General features: G+C 39.7%; 1 protein-coding gene across 2 annotated transcripts in view; it reads left to right on the forward strand.

Annotated features, from left to right (window-relative positions):
• Window positions 1-15,000, forward strand: part of LOC114660537 (methyl-CpG-binding domain protein 1-like) — a 417,772-nt gene that overhangs the window by 194,960 nt on the left and 207,812 nt on the right. For both annotated transcript variants that reach the window (XM_051933483.1, XM_051933485.1), the window contains one exon: window positions 5,961-6,711. In XM_051933483.1, the coding sequence (XP_051789443.1) occupies window positions 6,125-6,711 (587 nt within the window). In that variant the 5' untranslated portion in view covers window positions 5,961-6,124. The remainder of the gene's footprint in view (window positions 1-5,960; window positions 6,712-15,000) is intronic.

Genomic DNA, 15,000 nt, shown 5'->3' on the forward strand with positions numbered 1-15,000 from the left:
CCTTTTATTATTATAGATATATACATACCTGCATATACACATATCTACATATACATATATATACATATTTGGTGACTAAGTGCGTTGTAACATGGGCTGTGATTGTTACATGGGAGGGAGACGACAAATCACAGCTTCCCGCTTTCTAATCGGGCCTGTGATTGGTGCTTTGACTGATGCCTAGATCCCACAGTATCGCCCCTTAGGAGAGGCATTGTAATTGAAGTGTAATTGGCAAGTGTAATTGAATAGCGGCACTGCAAGTTTAGTTTCTTTTCAATAAAGTCAGGCGTTAGGCAAGTGTCATTGAATAGCGGCACTGCAAGTTTAATTTCTTTTCAATAAAGTCAGGCGTTAGGCAAGTGTAATTGAATAGCGACACGTCATTGAATAGCGACGCTGCAAGTTTAGTTTCTTTTCAATAAAGTCAGGCGTTAGGCAAGTGTCATTGAATAGCGGCACTGCAAGTTTAGTTTCTTTTCAGTAAAGTCAGGCGTTAGGTAAGTGTCATTGAATAGCGGCACTGCAAGTTTAGTTTCTTTTCAATAATGTCAGGCGTTAGGCAAGTGTAATTGAATAGCGGCGCGTCATTGAATAGCGGCGCTGCAAGTTTAGTTTCTTTTCAATAAAGTCAGGCGTTAGACAAGTGTCATTGAATAGTGGCACTGCAAGCGGCGCGTCATTGAATAGCGGCGCTGCAAGTTTAGTTTCTTTTCAATAAAGTCAGGCGTTAGGCAAGTGTCATTGAATAGTGGCACTGCAAGCGGCGCGTCATTGAATAGCGGCGCTGCAAGTTTAGTTTCTTTTCAATAAAGTCAGGCGTATAGTTGTACAGGAGAAAAATGGCAATCTTTTGTAGGTCTATGGACTTAATTTATGCCTGTATGCGTCAGTCGCTTCATATTCTTTTCATACCTTATCAATTGTGTAATGTGTTTTTTGAACAGGTTTGATTCATCGAAGTGATCACTCGTGTTGTGTTCAGTCAGTCACTCGCTCGCTTCTTATTGTTTCGCTGCCTTCTCAATTGTGTAATGAATGTTTTCTTCAGCGCTCTTTGTGGCTGTTCCTTGTTTTCAGTTCACGTGATTACGTAGGAGGTGTGATGACGCGATACGCGACTCCGCCTCCCACGGCCATCGAGCTGCACTCCATTACAGTATATGGACAAAAAAGAGGTTCCAGTTATGACCATTACGTGTACAATTTTGAAATGAAACCTGCCTAACTTTTGTAAGTAAGCTGTAAGGAATGAGCCTGCCAAATTTCAGCCTTCCATCTACACGGGAAGTTGGAGAATTAGTGATGAGTGAGTGAGTCAGTGAGGGCTTTGCCTTTTATTAGTATAGATCACAAATTGTGTTATTTGTTCAGGCATTTCTTTCAGTATTGAATTTAGTATTTTACTCTGGTTTACTTTTTCTTTTATTCTGTTTCATGCTTTGCATATCCTGTATTTATTGGTTTAGTGTTCTGTACACAAAATAATTTGAATCCGATGTTGCATATACCCTGCTGTTTATGTGGGCCCACACTGTCACCGGTAATGCTGCATTACATTCACCTGCATACGTTTCAAATATATGACACGTGTATTTTAACTACGTTCGTCACATTTTCAGGGCCTCAAAAACTAAACAAATAACACAAAAAGCGATTTATCTTACCATCACTTCGTTTCTTCTTATTATCCTGTGGCATTATAAGTTGAACAATTAAAACTCTCATCTGGTTGCTGACATTATAGCACTTCAAAAAGCATGCACAAATATGTTTCTGAATAACTCTGTAATGAGGTAAAAGTGTCAACAAAAGCCTGTGTATGTGTTTTATTGTGTATTTTTTTCTTTTTAATAAGAACAATTCTCACAATCATGTGCTAAATAGAAAGCATTGATGTGGTGCTGTATTGTCACCCTCAGCACTGAGCCATTTTTATGAATAAATAGCTTAACTTCAGTTTCGTGTTTGTACTGACTTAATATTGTCCCTTTTAAAGTAATTTGTATATTTTGAGTCATGCATTAGTGCAGTAACTATTTCACACGGTAGTACTGGTACTGTAAAAAGCTAGTACCATTAGATTTTCAGTTCATGTGACATCCATAATCACACTGATATTTTTGTTTTTTTGCCATTATACTTTTTGCATCATAACACAGTGGTTGTGGTTGTATGGACCTCATTTTCTACTAGATTAGTGTTTGTCAACCACTGGGTCATGACCCAGTCACAGGTTGTTGCTGGTATGCCGTGAGTTGCTATTGTATTTTATAGTTGCAGTGGATTGTGATTTGTTGTGAATTAGTCACCAAGGGGTATGCTCTGATGATTGTGCTTGATTTCACCAAAGTGGATTCACTATAACAAACGTCCTCTATTCACCAGTGGGGACCCATTTCTGATGAACATGCTTGATTCACCAAGGGAGAACCCCAACCCTCTTTGGTATGTTGCAAGTACACTTCTATGGGGAAAAGTGGGTCTAAACACTGCGCTAGGTTATAGTTTCAGCAAGTTGGCATTAATGAAAAACATCTTTTGTTGCGAGCTAAATGTTATATCTGCAGCATTTACGTTGAAATTTCTTTTAATATTCTTTTCTTCTTTAAAATCATTTAAGTTTTAAAATACTGGCTTTGTAATTTTGAGATGCATGACATAAAATAAATGATGAAGTAAATGTTTTTTTGATGTAATGCTGGAAAAATAAATTGTCGCTGTTAGGCTGATTTCTTCCTAAACAATATCTCTTGCAGCTTATCCTTCTGAACAGACTAATTCATCCAATCATTGAGATACAGCTATTTATTTTTTTTCAGCTTTTATTTTTTCATCACTTGATTGCCATAATTCCCTTTTCTCAGGCCTTTCCACTCAGAGCATTTAACGATTACAACATGTTAAAAATGCTGCTGCCAGAATGTTGACATATGCCAAGAGTAATGCATACATCATCTCACTTAACTACACTGGGTTCCTTTACAGTATCGAATTATAGTCAAACTTCTGCACATCTGAGATTCTTAGCCAACATTCCATTTTCGTTGTGGTATCAACTCTGTGTTGCTCTCTCCTAGTCTCTGATTTTAGTCTTCTGCATAGTCTTTACTGATCCAGGTACTTAGTCTACCATTCATGCTGTAATGCTGCTCCCATGTAACTATGAACTCAGTTTTAATTACTTTAGATCTTTCTTTCCTTATAATTTTTTTATTTGAATGTTTTGTATTTTAACATTTAAAATATACAAATATTTTACATTCTAAAGTGCCTTTAATAGTTTTCTATCACTGGTTGTATGCTCTAAAAGAGCAAGTCCTCTTAAAATGGTTTATCTTCAGTAGATTTTATAAACATGTAGTATTTCCTTCTGCACAGCTTTGATTATTTTTTACTTTAAATATAGCAGACTAGCCAATCCGCTGCGTAACATACGCCGCATAATTATGTATTGATGGGTGAACACTTGCTGAACGACACAGTTGTCCAAATGGGGTGGGTTTGTGGATACCAGTGTGAGTGAATGAAAAGATGGACCTCTGGAGAGAGCAACATACAATTGTCCGTGACTGAAAGCGGGATCGTCAGTGACGATGGAGGCCACGCTGGTGAAAGTTACTTCCCAGCCCCCCCCCCCCCTCTTAGCAGCAGGCGAGCCTCCCCAGCCCCCCCCCCCTCTCAGCAGCATGCAGCCTCCCCAGCCCCCCTCTCTCTCTCTCTCTCTCAGCAGCACCCGAGCCTCTCCAGCCCCCCCTCTCTTAGCAGCACACGAACCTCCCCAGCCCCCCCCCTCTCTCTCAGCAGCACGGGCGAGCCTCCCCAGCCCCCCCTCTCTCAGCAGCACGAGAGCCTCCCCTGCCCCCCCTCTCTCTCTCTCTCAGCAGCATGCGAGCCTCCCCAGCCCCCCTCTCCCTCAGCAGCACGCAAGCCTCCCCAGCCCCCCCCCTCTCTCAGCAGCACCCGAGCCTCCCCAGCCCCCCCCCTCTCTCTCTCTCAGCAGCACGGGAGCCTCCCCAGCCCCCCCTCTCCCTCTCTCTCAGCAGCACGGGAGCCTCCCCAGTCCCCCCTCTCTCTCTGTCTCAGCAGCACACGAGCCTCCCCAGCCCCCTCTCTCTCTGTCTCAGCAGCACGCAAGCCTCCCCAGCCCCCCCCCTCTCTCTCTCTCTCAGCAGCACGTGAGCCCCCTCTCCCTCTCTCAGGAGCACGGGAGCCTCCCCAGCCCCCCTCTCTCTCTCTCTCAGCAGCACGTGAGCCCCCTCTCCCTCTCTCAGGAGCATGGGAGCCTCCCCAGCCCCCCCCCCCTCTCTCTCAGCAGCACGGGAGCCCCCTCCCCTTCTGTCTCTCAGAAGCACGGGAGCCCCCTCCCCTTCTGTCTCTCAGAAGCACGCGAGCCCTCTCTCTCTGTAACATTGCAGCAGTTGTATAAACACTTTTTTAAAAATGAGTTTTAAGCACAGGGGGAAAAAAAGGAACATTTCAACAAATCCGAACTTTATTTAAAAGCCAAGCAAGATAGTAACATTGCAGGAGTTCACCATTTTTAATCAGGCGACTGACAGTAGTGGAGTCAGGCACAGAGAAGGTCAGCTGCAGAGAGAGTGTCTCGACTGTTGCAGGGCGGTGAAGCAGGTGAGACGCTAATAAAAAAGAGGCACAGGGTTTATTGGTTTTTAAAGACTGCTTCATTGTGTTTTAACCTCAGTTTTAAAGGATTGCGCGGCTCTCTGTCGCGCTGCCTGTGTTTGTGTGACTGTGTCGCACTGCCTGTGTGTGCGTGGCTCTCTGTCGGGCTGCCTGTGTGTGCCTCTGTCTTTCTCTGGTGCTGCCTCTTTGTGAACCAAGGTTCCACTGAGGTTGACTAATGAAAAGTCAACGTGGGTCAGAGCTGAATGTACACTGTGGCACAGACAAACAGAAATGACGGCATGTTTTCGGAGGCGTCGCGTCTGACTTGGTAGCCGTGGCTCTGTGAGTTGTCGTTGTATCCAATGGGCTTAGAGTTGGTGGGCGTGGCTCCTTCCTGCGTGCGCCATGGGTGTCTTACTTGTCGGCAGCTTAGTGAATCCACGCCCCCTTCTGGCGTGCTTTCCATGGTTGTCTTGCCTTAGTGAATTATATATATAGATGGTGTACTGGTTGATGGTTAATGTGCCTCCATTGTCTCCATTGTGTCTCTGCCTCTCTTTTTTATGGCTTTGTTGTCTGTTTAGCCATAGAAGGTCCAACAAAAAGAAAAACAATATTCCCTCCTATTTTCTCTTTCATCATTCTTATCAGATTTCCCTGGCTTCATTTCAATAGCAGAAAAAAATATGACATGTGCTGTGTTCTCCATCTTTAAAGACAGGATCACAATTAAAATGAAAAGATTATTTTTGAATATATTAAAGTTTTATATTCTAAAACTTTATTTTAATCATTTTGAATATAATTAAAATAGCAATCCTTTTCTAACATGTATATATTGCTGTGCCATATTTCAGTTACATGTCTCAACCCTTCATTCTCAAATTAGCAGTTTTTTGCTTCTGTGATTCAAGTTATTATTTTAGTGGAAACTTAGATTTATTAGCAATACATTTATCTTTTTTAGATAGATAGGCAGATAGATAGATACTTTATTAATCCCAAGGGGAAATTCACAATTTTTGAGGGTGTTATGCTTAAAAATGTACAATGAGTGAAAGCTGAATTTAAATTGGCTGAGTTTTTATGGCAGTAAAATAGCAGAAATTATATAGTCCGCTAGTTTTGTCTTTAATAAACATTACCGTAATTATAGGTAAAAAAGAAAATTAGCTTTGAAATTGTTTTTAATATGTAAATAAACCTTTGTATGTTAATGGCCATTAATTGCTCTTTCATATACTCGGCCAAAGAGGTTTAAGAATTGAGAATGGATCAAATTGCAACTAATTCAGTTATTTCTTCTTGATGTTTTTCTTTTTCTGAACTAGGTAAACTTTCAGCCATGCCTGATTTTTAAACAGCGCCTTTCCATAAAAGAAGACCGTCAAAAAGAGTACACAGAACCACATTGGATGAGCACAACAAAGGCCAAAGTGTAAATGAAAAAGCATTGCAACCAGTTCTTGGCATTTTGAAGGTCCACATTAAGTGCATGTATGAATTACAAAGGGTGCCAAGCAGGCAGTTGGACTTTGCTGAAATGAACCTTGACACATTGGATACTCCCGTGGAGAATGGTTTAACTTTGGTTACAGAACTCCAGCCTGTAGAAGAGCCCGTGTGTCAGCTTCATGTTGTAGCTGAAAATGGTGAAAAAGATGTGACTTCAACTACAGAGCCTAAGTCTGTAGAAGAGCCCGTATGTCAGCTGTCTGTAGTAGCTGAAAATGGTAAAAATGATGACACTTCAGCTACAGACCCTCATTCTGTAGAAGAACCTGTGTGTCAGCTGCCCGATGAAGCTGAAAATGATGAGAATGATGCAGCTTCAGTTACAGAACCTCAGCCCGTACAAGAGCCAATGAGTCAGCTGCCTTTTGCTGCAGAAAATGGCGAGAGTACCATCACAAAATATAAAGAAAAAGATGAAGTTGCATTCACCAATGAAGATGTGGTTAATTCGGAAAATGTGGTGGAAATGGAAGTGGATGTCTCAGGAAATGAAGATAATACCAACGTGTCAGTTACAAACAAAGAAGTCAGCTTCTCAGGAGTGTTCAAGAAAGAACTGAAAGTGAGGTAAAGATGCCTTTATCTATTCAAGTAACTAATCTGAAGAGTTTAATTCCAGGATTAACAAACAGCGAAGTGTTTACGTCTTTCTTGATGAGTAGGGCATCCTGGTCTTCGCAAAACATAGTGCTTACAATTCTGCCCAGACAGTTAAGTAGTTCTCTTATCAGTCCATTTAATCTTTATTCCTCATGTCCTCAAGAGTCCTTTAAATTGTCATTGCCTTTTACTCAAGAATGGCCTCTGTCTAGCCACTATACCATAAACACTTGATTGACAGAGTGCTGCCGAGATGGTGTTCCTTTCGACAGGTTCTCCTATCTTGGCAGAGGACTTCTGAAGCTCTATTAGTGTGACAGTTGGGTTTTTGGTCATCTCCCTGACCAATGTCATTCTTGCCCAGTTACTCGGTTTGGCCAAATATCCAGGGCTCTAGGAAGAGTCCTAGTGGTTCCAGACTTCTCCCATTTCACAATTATTAAGGCCACTGTGCTCTTAGCAACACTCCAAGCTTTAGAAATGGTTTTATGCCCTTGCTGTAATATGTGCCTTACCACAATTTTATCATAGAGGTATACAGAGAGTTCTTTGGACTTTGGGCTTAGTTTTTGTTCTGACGTTACAGTATGAATTGTGGATCCTTATATACACAGGTGTGCGCCTTTGAATACTGTCCAGTCACTTGAGTATACTTGTGGCAAACTGAAGTCAAGTTCTAGACATATCTCAGTGATATGTGAAGCAAACAGAATATGCTTGACCACAATTTGGAGTGCCACAGCAAAGGTACCGAACACTCATATAAATAAGAGATTTCAATTTTTGATTTTTATTAAATTTGTACACCATTCTAAAAACATGTTTTCACTTTGTCATCTACAGTTATTGAGTGTACATTGATAGGTAAAAATGGTAGCTTTATCACTAAAATCCCTGAAGCCTACGAGAAAAGGCATAATTTTGGGCCGCCTTAAATTCGTTTGCACCTCCGCATCATTTATTTGGGTTTGAGGTGCCTGGAGTTACCCTGTATAGGGCAAATAATATATTGTTATTTGGAATACGTACATTTCATGTGTGTTCCACGTCTACAAAGATCTGGGTAAATGTAGGATGACAGGAAATGCAAGGTAAGAAATGCTGAACACATACCTAAAATAGAAACTGTCTTTTTATGTATTCCAAATAACGATATATTATATACCCTATACATTTCCAGGCACCTTACACCCAGATAAACATACTTGAGCTGGGAGAACTTCCACAGCATCAGTGGGGGGATGGGATAGCAGGCTGCTTGCTGCTTGTGCTGATTGACACATTTGCAAAACAAAGACGCTGATGAGGAGATTCGAAGGAATTCAAGGTGGCCCGAGATTATGACTTTTTTCGTAGGCTTCAGGGATTCAACTATTATCCATTTAAAATTAAATCTATAACACAATTATGTGTACTTAAAGTGAAGGGATCTGAATACTTTCTGAATTCACTTTATATATATATATATAGCCTTTTCTAACAGTGGAAACATCAAAATTATGAAATAACTGATACAGAATTATGCAGTGTCCAAAAACTATTAAACAATTCAAAATGATATATTTTAAATTTGTTAAAACTTTTCTTACCCTTGACATTCTCTCTACCAGTTTCACGAAATATCTACCTGGGAAGCTTTTCTAACAGTTCCCATATATCCAATTTCTTGTTGAATGCTTTTCCTTCATTTTCCAGTCCATCTCATCTCACCTCTTCTGGGTTTAGGTCTGGTAACTGTTTAGGTTAGATCATCTCCATCCCCTATCTAGCACTCAATCACTTTTCTTTTTCTTCTTTTTTTTTTTTTTTAACCAAATACCTCTTAGGCAGTCTAGTGATGTGTTTTGTATCATTGTCCTGATGAAAAACAAATGACCAGAGCGGGTGGCAGAAGTCATGGATAAGTGTGCCTTGAATACTAAATAAATCAGCCGTACTATCACCTACACAAAGCCCACACCATCACACATCCACCAGTGCTTCATGGTGGGGACTGTACTTGCAGACATCATCTGTTCAGTGTCTCTGCATCTCACAAAGGCATAGTGCGTGGAGCGAAAATTCTTAGATTTGTACTGAAGCAGCACAAAGTCCATTTCTGCTCAGCGTGAGTTCAGCTGCCCCCCTTCACAAAGCGAGTGCAGACACATTGACGTCTGATCCCTTGCGTGCAGTGTGCAGTGTTGGTCTGTAGTGTTTAAGAATGCAGAAAGTGTTTAAGAGCATAGGAAGTGTTTATAAGAGTGTGGGAAAGGTTAACAAGAGAGTGAGAAAGGTTTATAAGAGTGTGGGAAGGGTTTATAAAGCCTTAAAATATGTATAAATTATAAAATAAATATAGGTCGCTACTTCGCGGATTTTCACCTATCGCGGGGGGCTCTGGAACGTAACCCCCGCGATAGGTGAGGGATTACTGTATATATACACATATATATATATATATATATATACAACCTTTTGTAGGTCTATGAACTTAATTTAAACTTTAGGTTTACACGGTGCTTTGTTTCCGAAGTACCTGCACTCATGAATATGTCTATGCGTCAGTCGCTCAAATCCACGGGTTCTCCGCTGTTTTTTTGTTCGTTTATTACGATGGTTATAGTTCTGTTTGTTAACCACGTTGTCAGTTCAGCACTCCGGTTGTAATATGACCAAGCCGTGCAAGCTTACTGTTGAGAATGCAACGTATAGTTGTACAGGAGAAAAGCAATCTTGCCTCAAAGTTCAGTCAGTTCACGTGAGCCGCTCTCTTGTGTGATGTTGCGTTGTCCACGGCTTAATTTAATGTTAGCTAAGACCCGGCACTTAAAAGTTTCTCGCTACAGCAATTTTAAGTCCGTTACAAAGTGATCCAAAGTCTCGTTTATACCTCGTGTCTTCTCATTAAACTTGTATGTCACGAATATGGTATTGCAAACGGTAGCGGGAGCGTTTCTATAAACTTAATTTAAACTTACGGTTTACACCGTGCTTTGTTTCCTCAGTAGCTGCACTTATAAATATGCTTGTATGCGTCACTCGCTCGCTTCTTATTGTTTCGCTGCCTTCTCAATTGTGTAATGAATGTTTTCTTTGGGGCTCTTCCTTGTTTTGTACGTACTTTGTTCACAGTCAGTTCACGTGATTACGTGGGTGGCGTGATGACGCGATACGCAACTCCGCCTCCCACGGCCAGCGAGCTGCAGTCCATTACAGTATATGGACAAAAAAGAGGTTCCAGTTATGACCGTTATGCTTTGAATTTCGAAATGAAACGTGCCTAACTTTTGTAAGTAAGCTGTAAGGAATGAGCCTGCCAAATTTCAGCCTTCCACCTACACAGGAAGTTGGAGATAGTGATGAGTTAGTCAGTCAGTCAGTGAGGGCTTTGCCTTTTATTAGTATAGATACTGTTTGTGGGATCATTGACGCTACGTCCCAAATAAGTATTTCAGTCTTTTGCATTGCTTGTTTCATCTTCTTTTTCCATTTCAATGTAACATTTTCATCCATGATATTTAAAAAAAATTTTGTGAGCCATTTTACCATATGGAAGAAGAACTACTGCTATACCTGTCCACGCTATCAATACAATGTGTTTGCATAAGTGTTTACAATAATGGACTAAATCATTGGTGCCCAATACATCGATCGCAATCGACCGGTAGATCAGAAAGGTAGTGCAAATAGATTGCGTTGCATTCAAAAAAATTTTTTCTAGATGTTAGTCTATCTTATATCCTCCCTATGGCATTTGCCGCTTGATTCACATACAGGGCGGCCAGTCTGAGATCTCTTTTCTTCTAACACACGGGTCACCCCGCATGCACGATGAAACGCGTGAGCTACTGCAAAACTCTGGCTATCTAAGTGATCTAGTTAGCCTTCTAATTTATATCGACAAAAGAAGGGATATGAAAAAAAAAATTGGTTGGGGAGCTGGATATGTGGAATTGGAAGAGGAATTTTTTTTCTCACAATGTCACAATCGAAGTGCGTTTGTCTGATCTGTCAATCTATCATTGCTATTCCAAAGAAGGAAAATGTGGAAAGGCACTTTCGAACTGTTCATAAAAACTACGAAACTGACTTCCTTCTAAAAAGCGATCTGAGAAAGAAAAAGGTGAGGGAACTAAAATCGTAGTTAATTGGACAGCCATGAATTTTTAACTTGGCTGAATTCAAAAGCAAAGGCAGACACCGAAGCATTGTTCCGGGTGAGTCACTCGATCGTTAAGCATAAGAAGTCCTTCCAAGATGGAGAGATGATAAAAGAGGCCTTTATTGAGGCAGATGGCTAGGGGAAAATTCCTGCGGAGATTTTGAGACCCCTGGCTGGAGATAAAGGAGTTTCTCCTTGTCATTAAACATGCAGAATACAAGCATCTTAATAATGATCAATGGCTGCTAGACTTGGCATTTTTTTACCGATCTGACCAACATGTTGAAAAAGATTAATTTATAGCTGCAAGGAAAAGACAAAACCATGGTCAATATGATTAGCTTAGTTAATGCTTTCAAATGAAAAATGCAACATCTGTCTTCAAAGCTGCAGCGCCATGATTTGGGGAACATCCAAAACCTCGCATCAGAGCTGGAGATGCAATTGAAGGCGTGTGCACAACTTGACAGCATACGCTACACAGAGCAGATTGAAAATTGTCTGTCAGACTTTGACAGACGGTTTCAGGACTTTGCTTTACTTGAGCCAATCGCTACATTTATGTGCTATCCATTTAGGGAAGATGTTGAGGGTGATTCACCCGCATCAAAAATTGCAACACTGTTTCACCTAAAACTTCTCTACAGTGGAGGATGAGATTTTGACACTACAGGATGACACTTAGCTGAAGTCTGGGGCTCATGGACAGTTTTGGAACTTACTCATGGAGGAAAGTTACCCAAACATGAGGAAATGTGTTACCTCCTTGACTGCATTATTCGGCTCTACTTATTTATGCGAGTCAGCCTAATCTTAAGATTATTAAGTCCAAATACCGTAGTGACCTTAAATGTATTGAATTGTTATTGTGCCATAAGGGTTAGTCAGTTATGCAAAGTACGCCAACATATATTTTATATATAAAGTATATAATATATATATATATATATATATATATAATAGCATTTTTAATGTAGGCAGATCATTTTGACCTGGTCATTTTAAAAGTAGCTCACAAGCCAAAAAAGCGTGGGCACCCCTGGACTAAACACTTATACAAAAATGTTTTACCTGTGCTACCAGGTCCATCTATGAGGAATAACTGCTGACGAATTTCACCGAGAATACATTTTTGAATTCTGTCGAAAACTGCTCTTTGATCATTGTTTAATTGTGAGTACATATCCTGATATAATTTTCCATGGCCTTCCACAGTATTCGATACGTTCCAAGGATTGTATTGAAAGCGCAGCTCATCCCATCTAGCGGTCATAGTGGAAGCTACAACCGCCTGATGAAAGCGATGTGTTTGTGTTGCCATGCACGTGGATTTTGGCTGCTTATTTCGAGAAATTCTCCACATTTGAGGTAAATTGCGCCAAGATAAAAATACATATATGCTTATTGTTTGCTTCTATTGCTGATATTTCAGAATAGACTACATGTGATGAAAATTTCGTGTAAGTTATACGCCATTTTCGCTTTGTCGGTTTTTCACTACTTTCAGCAATAACGGCTGCATATGAATAATATTTTATTTAGGTGCAATATCGTAGAAATTAGAATTCCTGTGCATAGATTTCAAATGCTTTTCATTTTGATCCTAGTTAATTTCTACAATCAATGTAAAAGTAGCATACTGGTATATAAATGCGATTTCTGCCATTTTATTTTGAGGCAGAACTAAATGAACACATCATCTTTCTACGGGAAGCGAGCTGGTGGACTTCAAATCAGGTTTCCACCAGTTGAAAATGATGACAGCTGTCTCAGTGACAGTGAGGATACCGATGAAGACTACAGACCATTATCACCAGGTGATGTTTCTGGAGATGAAAGCAGCAGTAAGGAGAGTACTGACAACAAAAGCAGCAGTGATGAAGACTCTGACAGCAATCATGATGCACCTGCTAGCACCAGTGCTACTGGTGCAAGAAGGTGACCAGCTGCTGCAAGGAGAACAGAGCAAAAGGTAGTGTGGAGGACAGTGCAACAACAGGACTTTGCAAAAGACATTCCAATTTGGCAAGCTGCTGTTCCTGATGCTGATGAAATCAGACTGCCCATTCAGTACTTCCAAGACTTTTTTGATGCTGATCTTTTGGATAATATTGCAGAACAAAGAAATCTGTATTGCATGAAAAAAAATCCAAATAGTGCCCTCATATTGGATCAAAATTAATTGGAGCAGTTTATTGGCACTGTAGTGTACATGAGTGTTGTACATTTACCAATAGCAACATCAATAAAATTACATACCTGAGAGTGGAAAATTAGTTTAGTTACTTTTATACCCAATTATGCCTAATGTTGCTAATTTGCATCATAGCTAAATTTATATCTATTTTATGTGCTGTATTCAAATTAACAATCTCCACTTAATTTAACATCTGCTTGAAAGCAAAAACACTAATTTTTTTATATAATTGTAAATAAATTCAGGCCACACGTCTGCTGTTATCTCTTTCTTTACCTCAGATTCGTCTATTTCTTCTTGAAGTCCAAATTGCTGCATCATTAAATCTTCTGCTTCTATTCTTTGATGATCGAAAGAGCAGTTTGTTCATTAAACTTGGTCCATTGAACGCTTCCCATAATTTTAAAGCATCAACGTCACCCGTCATAATTAAGTACATGAAGAAGTGTCTTAATTTGTCATGCATGATTACAGAAGGGCATCAGACATCATTTCAAACATATACAGTAGTTGTCTGATTTACATAATCCATCTGCTCGTGCCACTTCTTGAAAAGTACTGTACGTAGTTCCATCTATAGTTAGAACATCTTTATATGAAGTTGCTCCTTTCGATTCACGTAACAAAAATTTTAAATGAAACAGTTCGATATCTTTTGGTGATACAATATTTAATCGAACAACATTTTTGCAATTAATTTTTCTTGGATGCCACACTCCTTTTTGTTTCTGTGTGACAAAACCATTCACATGAATGAGAGGTGACAAATGCATTCACACAAATGAGAGGTGAGAGTGCAGGAAGTGTGTCTGACAAAAGCATTCACAAGAATGAGAGGTGACAAAAGGATTCACACGAATGAGAGGTGAGAGGACCGTGGCCGTGGGCCGTCAACCGGAAATGGTTAAGACCAACTTGAAAAAATCTCTTGGCAATAGTCTCGAAATGGTTGAGACGAATTTGAAAAAAAAATCTCTTGGCAATAATCTCGTCTCATCTCAAGATTTTCTTTTATAATAGAGAGATATATATTTATATAAAATGTTTGTACATCCTTATGCATGTATTTTAGTGCTGATTTGGGTTTTTATATCTTGATAATCTATTTCTGATGTTTATTTTGCATTGTGAGTTGAAATATAACTTTCATTTTGATCATGATTTTTTTTTTCTTATTTATGGAACACATTAGTTTTGATCACATGACCATAATCATAGCAACTTTGAAGTCACCATGTGTTACTTATAAAGAGGGCAGCAATCACAGTTATCCCTTGGTGGATGCAAAATCTCAGCTTCTTTAGCAATTGTACATAAAGTAGCCCTAGCATCAGATTTTTACTATTAAACTTTTCCTTATTGAGTTGTACTCATGTTTTACTCTCTGCTTTTGGTTGCTTATGATCACTCTGTCTCCTGAACTTTGACCTGTGCTTTTTCCTTTTGACGATATCTACTTAATGCTTAGATCATCTCTTAGTCTGTTTCAGCTCACAGTTCTCCTTAGGCACCTCTCTTCACACTGTACATACACATAAGGGCTCCCAGATTGAACTTCACTATGTGAATATAACTTGAATTAATTTAAAAAAAGGTCTTGTTCAAAGGCAAAAGCTGATATTTGATTGTAAAAAAAAATGGTTGCTTGCTTTACACACTCTGATTTTCGCATTGTTTTACTCAGAATAGCCTTGATTTTTAGAATGGTTAGCTTGGTATCTTCATTAGTAAAACTTAAAGCCAGATCCCTTCCCAATATAGTGATTTTTTTTTTCCTGTCCCACTGCTCTGCACTTTGCTCTACAAGTGTACTCAGAGCAGTTTTCCTATTCACTTCAACTGTACTCTAAAAGTATTGTTTTGCCTCTGATTCTATCTCATTCTCTTTTTAACCTCATTAAAGCAAATGGAAAAT

The sequence above is a fragment of the Erpetoichthys calabaricus genome, chromosome 11 (assembly GCF_900747795.2).
Source record: "Erpetoichthys calabaricus chromosome 11, fErpCal1.3, whole genome shotgun sequence".
NCBI lineage: Eukaryota > Metazoa > Chordata > Cladistia > Polypteriformes > Polypteridae > Erpetoichthys > Erpetoichthys calabaricus.